At 36.6% G+C, this 6435-nt stretch overlaps 1 protein-coding gene across 2 annotated transcripts; it reads left to right on the plus strand.

Annotated features, from left to right (window-relative positions):
* The first annotated feature begins 687 nt into the window (after window positions 1-687).
* On the plus strand, window positions 688-5663 carry LOC143961529 (olfactory receptor 5AR1-like). 2 transcript variants are annotated; one of them, XM_077470824.1, is made up of 2 exons: window positions 688-718; window positions 4389-5663. In XM_077470824.1, exon 2 carries the CDS (start codon window positions 4668-4670, stop codon window positions 5613-5615), a length of 948 nt encoding a protein of 315 aa, XP_077326950.1. In that variant the 5' UTR covers window positions 688-718; window positions 4389-4667; the 3' UTR covers window positions 5616-5663. The 2 variants fall into 2 exon arrangements, with proteins under 2 accessions (XP_077326950.1, XP_077326951.1); XM_077470825.1 differs by having other exon boundaries at window positions 698-741.
* Window positions 5664-6435: the final 772 nt, after the last annotated feature.

Below are 6435 nucleotides of genomic sequence, written 5' to 3' on the forward strand. Positions count from 1 at the left end.
TTTGCTTTCTGTATCCCATTGGGGAGATTTCCCTTTACTTCCTTTCCCATAGCTAAACAGGAAGTGAGATGAAATCCCTGAAAATTAAGGGAATCACTTGGGAACCCCCCCAAGTCACCGGAACTAGTGTCCCCTTTGGAAGAGTTGCACGCTATTACTTTTCTGGGAACAACCCAAAATTTGTGAGTTTCTTATTTACTTTCTCTTTCAATGGTAATGGCAAACAGGACACAAAGAGAGGATGAATCTCCTTAATGGGATATGGCATAGAAAGCAATAAAAGCCGACGGGTGTTCTAATCTCTCTCCACTCTATCCAAAACAAAAAAAATAAAATAAAAAACAAAAAAAGCCTTTTTTTGGTACTTTGATGGGCACTTTTCTGTCATCAGTCTTCTCTGTGAACATTCTATGTCATCTATGTATCTGTGAAAAGTTTTGGGGTGTGTATACCTTTAGCACCTTAATAATAATTTATCACACTGCTCATAACTGTGATAAATTATACATGAAACACAAACTAAAGGATGAATTCCTCAATGCCACAATAAACGAATCCACAAGAAACTAGTTATTACCGACCTTGTTTGTTGATGAAAATTTCTGATATGCTCTGGGATGGATGGGAATTGCTCCCAAGCTAATATGATATATTATAAAAATATTCCAGATTCCCATGAACAGATCTCTAACATCAAATGGGAGTGAATACAGGAGAGGTGAGAAAATGGCACAGCAAATGGTAACCAGACATTTATTGTTCAGTTTGGCAACAAAATGTCCATCGTGATTCACCACAGTTTCAGCTGCCACCCTATTATCTAAAATGTTATTAAAGGGCAAGTACAGTGTATTTTTAGGAAGCATATATTTTCTGTTATAACTGAAGCATTTACCTGAAAGTAATTTTTGATATGTCATTTTTAATTTTTTTTATTTATACTTTAGGCCGACTTATTACAGGAGCTGAGAATCTTCACATTCAGAAAAAATGTGAAGATATTCGATTAACTTATCCAATCATGTGAAATGCAAATCCCTATTTTATCTGCACTTGATTGGATAATTAAAATAAATTTATCACACAATTTGTTACCCAAAGATTCTCAACACCTTTAGTAAATCAGCTCAATTGCATCCTTAAGGATTGAATCTCAGTTTTGTATCTGTGGTCTTGAACATTATTATAATGTACTGTATGTACTGTTTTATAGTACATGTTCTTCGACAAAAAATGTTAATGGAACTGGAAAAGAGAACAAAAAGAATGTTTATAAGTAACAATATGATTGGGAGGATATGTGGGATTACCCTATGCAACACCTGGTCTACGTCATGGAAAGATTTATGCAATTTAAAATTCTTTAAAGAGTCTACTTTGCTCCCCAACGGCTACATAAATTGTTTTCCATACACTCATCTAAATGTTGGTGATGTTCGGAAGACCCTGCCACATTTTTACACATGTTTTGGGACTGTCTGGGCATTAAAGTTTTTTGGACTTAAATTTCTTAATGCATTTGTTAAGTTACTACCATTTCGATACCCGTATCCATTGATGTTTGCATATTGGGTCTAGTTCATTTGATAGTTACCTCTGGGGCCATAAGGATTTTGATAGGACTGTTATTGTTTTATGCTCACAAGTCCATACTTCTCAAATGGAAATCTCTGCAGGCCCCTACTTTAGACTTCTGGAATTCTGTTGTTAACAAAATGGTACCATTGTATACAAGGGGTGCTGATAAGTACTGAGCCTTACTTGCCACACTATTCTAAATATTACCTCAGGAAATGTGATGAAAGTCCCTTCAAATAAAATACTTCTAAAATTACTACTGGTGTAACCACTCATTTGCAGCATTAGTTGCCTCCAGAACATTCCCAAATCGTTGCCCCTTTAGGTGTTTTCTGAGATAGGGGAGCAAATGAAAGTCAGAAGGAGCCAGGTTGGGTGAATAGGGTAGATGGAGCATCACTTGAAAACCTAAGGAGGTCAGTTTTGCCATTGTTTAACAAACACAGTCACAGAGATCAAAGGAGTGGAGTTTATTGAGGAGGAGGAGGTGGTCCACTGTGTCAAAGGCAGCAGAGAGATCCAGGTGAAGTAGTACAGAATAGTGCCCATTGGTTTTAGCCGTTAGTAGGTCATGTGCGAGTTTAAGGAAAGCAATTTCCGTGGAGTGTTGAGGGGTGAAATCCGGACTGAAGGGGATCAAGAAGTTTATTCATGAATAAACACATTGAAATTTTCTGGAGGGGCTTCCATGGTCACTTTGGACCTGAAAAATAAAAGATGTTAAAATCATAGGTAGTTGTTTTTTGTACAATTGAATGTACACAAATTGGCCAGTACACCATGCAATTTACAGCTTCCTAGCTCTATTTTTTTTCTGGGTAAGTTTCAATATTTATCAGCACCACCTCGAAAATTTCCATACGAACCTTGAAGATGCTCTAACAAAATCTCTAAGGTATAGGATATCTGGACGGAGTTCAGGGACACGGTTGTCTCACCGTCAGTGCCCCCATGATTATTGTCTATCTGCTTCCCAGTATTTAACATATTTTGAAAGTTATTTCATTGTAATGTGGGTAATTGTTCTCCTGAATCCCATTTAGTGCCTACTAGCAGAACTGAGTAAGGTCATTTTGACTTTTGTTGCCAACTTCTTATGTTTTGCGTGCCTTTATTTTATTGTTATTTTTTTTCTTCCTCTTTTTTTTTGTTCTGTGTTGGATATGCCCAATAGCCTTTGTTTTGTATACCTTAACTTTTAAACTGAATAAATCGAATTTAAAAAAAAAAGTAACAATGTGAGGATAATTTTAAACATGTGTATAAAAAGTAGATCAATTCAGAAACCTTGACGTGCTTCGACTTTGTTTACTTGGTCAGTAAGGTTTAGCAAAAATTACAGATTTTGCTTGCTTGAAAATTTCACTAAAATTTCATCAACTGGGCAAAATACAACAAAAAATTAATGGGGAAGATGAGATTAGGTAGCTTTGTGACGTTTTTAAGGATCCACTGGGTTTTTAAATGGCTCCTGGGGGTTTTGGAGGCTACTCCATACTAAAGTATCCTGGACTGTGCTTGTGCCAAAAAGCACCCCTCATTAGTTTCATTATTTTTCATCCTTTGACAAAAAAAAGAAAAAAACTGAAAATAAAATTTTTTTTATAAAAAAATGAAGATCATATAATTAAATAAACAAAACTACTAAATAAAAAGTTACATTTTAAGTAATTTAAGTAGCTCAATGAGTGAAATAAGGTGGCAAAATGTATAAAGCATGGACTATGACATTTACCAAGCACTGAAATGTAAATTTTTAAACAAAAAGAAAAACTGTAGTGAGCAAACTGAGTAAAAAAAATTTTATGAAAAAAATGTAAGAACAGAAAATTAAATAAGTTAAATTACCCCAAAAAAATCTTCTAAATGAAAAAGAAAAGAGTTAATTTTGCATAAGCACCTCAATAAGTGACATAAAGGGCAGATGTATAAAGCATGGAATGTGACATTTACCAAGCATCAAAATTTAAAGCTCTTAACAAAAAGGAAAACACTGACTGTAAAGAAACGTTAGAACATAAAATCAAATACACTAAAATACCCAAAATGCAAAAAACTCCTTCTGAATTAAAAAATAATAAAACAAGTACATTTTGCCTTAGAAGCTCAATGAGTGAAATTAAGGGGTACATTTATAAAGCATTTATTAAAATGTAAAATATATACACCAGGAAGATACACCAGCAATGAATATTTGCTGAATGTCACATTCGCTGCTTTATAAATATACTCACAAATTGTTTCAAATTGTACTGAAGTTGCTAAACTAAATTTTTCTTCTAAAAAAAAACCTGTAGTAATGGTGATATACAGAAAGAAAACCTTTAGGGCTGTTTCACACAGGTGGCCAGGAAGCAATAAAAACAGGTGGCTGAGCAGAGGTCTTAGCACCCCCAGGGCTGTCCACCTAAATTCTAACATTATAACTAAACAGGGCATTAAACATGGCATGGCCATGATGCTTTGCTTCGCATCCACAATAATATTACATTGGCCTGCAGAGTTAGATAGTCAATGAGATCAATGGGAAGTCAATAGGAGCTCATTTCAATCAGGAGACAAAACGCTTAGTTTGCGGTCTGGTGCAATTTTTTAATACAAAATTCCTCGTGAGAATAAAAAAGAGAGACATTCAAGAGGTGCCAGGATCACCTCCTAAATGACTGTCGGCCATTGCAATACCACCCAAATGAAAAGACATCTAGCTCAGCTTTTCAGAAAGTGGTAGGCACTGCCACTGGTGTGAAAGAGCCGTTACTGAAAGCAATAACATGGCTAACGTTATTCTCCTTCTCTTCTGAAATTGATAGTGGCCTGGTTATATCATGAGGATCCAATGTCTTCAATACTTCCTGGTGTGGAACATATACTGCATGTTGAACAAAGCTCTTTCTAACTTTGCTTGCTGCATGTTTGTCCTTTGTTGCTGACCTAAAAGTTTGAGTTAACAAGATGATTAGTTTTTTTTTTTACATAGAAGGAGTTCAGCTATAACAGTCTACATATTTTTCTCGGCATAAGATTCATTTAAAAAATCCCTGCTCATATTATCCAAAATGTAGGTCCATTCCTTATCTAGAAAGAGTTCAATGGCTATGGAAAACATCACGTGGGTGACAGTGTTTGTATTTTCTGGGCTAACCAATAGTGATACATTAATCCCTTTCCTCTTCGCTTTTTTCTTGATGGTGTACCTTGTGACCATAATCGGAAACATTGGCATAATTATTCTTGTCCTTGTTGCCTCCAACCTTCACACTCCAATGTATTACTTTTTGAGTAGCCTCTCAGCAGTTGACCTTTTCTACTCTACAGCTATCACTCCTAAATTGTTGTCTGACCTTTCATCCCTCAGGAAGACCATATCATTTAGTGGTTGTGCCTTACAATTTTTGTTTTTTGCTGGCCTAGCAGGAACTGAGGTTATCCTACTCTCCAGTATGTCATATGACCGCTACACTGCTATCTGCCACCCTCTTCACTATGTGTCCATCATGACCAAAAGAAAATGTTTGTCTCTTGTTGGTTTCTCCTTCTTCATGGGATTCCTCCAGTCAATTGTGCAGACCAGCTGCTTATTCAATCTCCATTACTGTGGTTCGAATCTTATAGACCATTTCTACTGTGACGTCCCTCCCATACTCCGGTTGTCTTGCTCCAAAACACTTCTTTGCAGCATGTTAACTATTGTCGTTGTTGGTTGTTATTGTTTTTATTCACTGTCAACAATCCTGGTCTCTTATGTTTTTATCTTTACCACCATATTACGTATAAAATCTTCTGAGGGACGCCAGAAAGCGTTCAGCACTTGCTCTTCCCATCTCATGTGCGCCTGCGTCTTCTTTGTTTCAGTTTTTATTACTTATTTGAATTCGCCTTCCAGTGCCTGGGACAATAAAAACAAAGTGGCTTCTGTCTTTTACTCAGTAATGACCCAGATGTTGAACCCTCTTATTTACAGCTTGAGGAACAAAGAGGTGAAAAAGGCCATCATGCAAGCAATGCGTAGTATTTTACATGTATTTAAAATTTTATAAATGTTTAAGGTTAAAATATACCCACAAAGGATAATATCCAGCACACTGCCGTTGAAATGGTACAAACAAAGGCGCCTTCTGTCTCACCAAATTCTGGCATACGTCTCACTGCTCAAACGGACATGACATCATATGAGGTCCATGGGAATAGCGACAGCAATCCGACCTCTATCTATTCGACCATGGACCGCATGTGACGTCACGTCCGTTTGAGCAGTGAGATGCACGCTGGAATCCGGTGAGACAGACGGCTCCTTTGTCTGTACCGTTTCAGTGGCAGTGTGCTGAACATTATCCTTTGAGTTAAAACATTTATGCTGGTCGAGCTGGTGCCAGTCTGGGCACCTTGACATGTAAGCGCATATATTTGGGGATTGGTTTTAAAAGGGACCATTTTTAATAAAACTGTGTTGCACGATCACCGTGTTTATCTTCTTTCTGGGTGATTGGTGTATATCCTGCTGAGAGGAAGGAGCATCTGTGAGCTGGAAAAGGAGAAAACTTGGAACCCCATGCTAGGAGATTGTAATAATATCCTTATACACGTTTGGGGTCCAGCAGGCCTTTTGGCTCTGGTAAGTGAGCATTTGCATCATTGGTGGTGGAGCACATTTTTTTCTTGGAATCATATAAAGGTGCACGGCGGATTGGAATCATTTAATTAAAGTGCAAGGTCTTGGAAATGGTCACAGTTGAATAAGGACTTTAATCTGCATATTTTGACAGCTCTTTTCATTTTTTTATTTATTTTTTAATATTTTTTATTTCAATTTTCAAAGAATATACAAACTTACAGAATAGAAACATATAAAATAAAAGT

This window comes from Lithobates pipiens, unplaced genomic scaffold, assembly GCF_037356315.1.
Source record: "Lithobates pipiens isolate NorthernLeopardFrog02 unplaced genomic scaffold, aLitPip1_a1.2 Scaffold_8, whole genome shotgun sequence".
Lineage (NCBI taxonomy): Eukaryota > Metazoa > Chordata > Amphibia > Anura > Ranidae > Lithobates > Lithobates pipiens.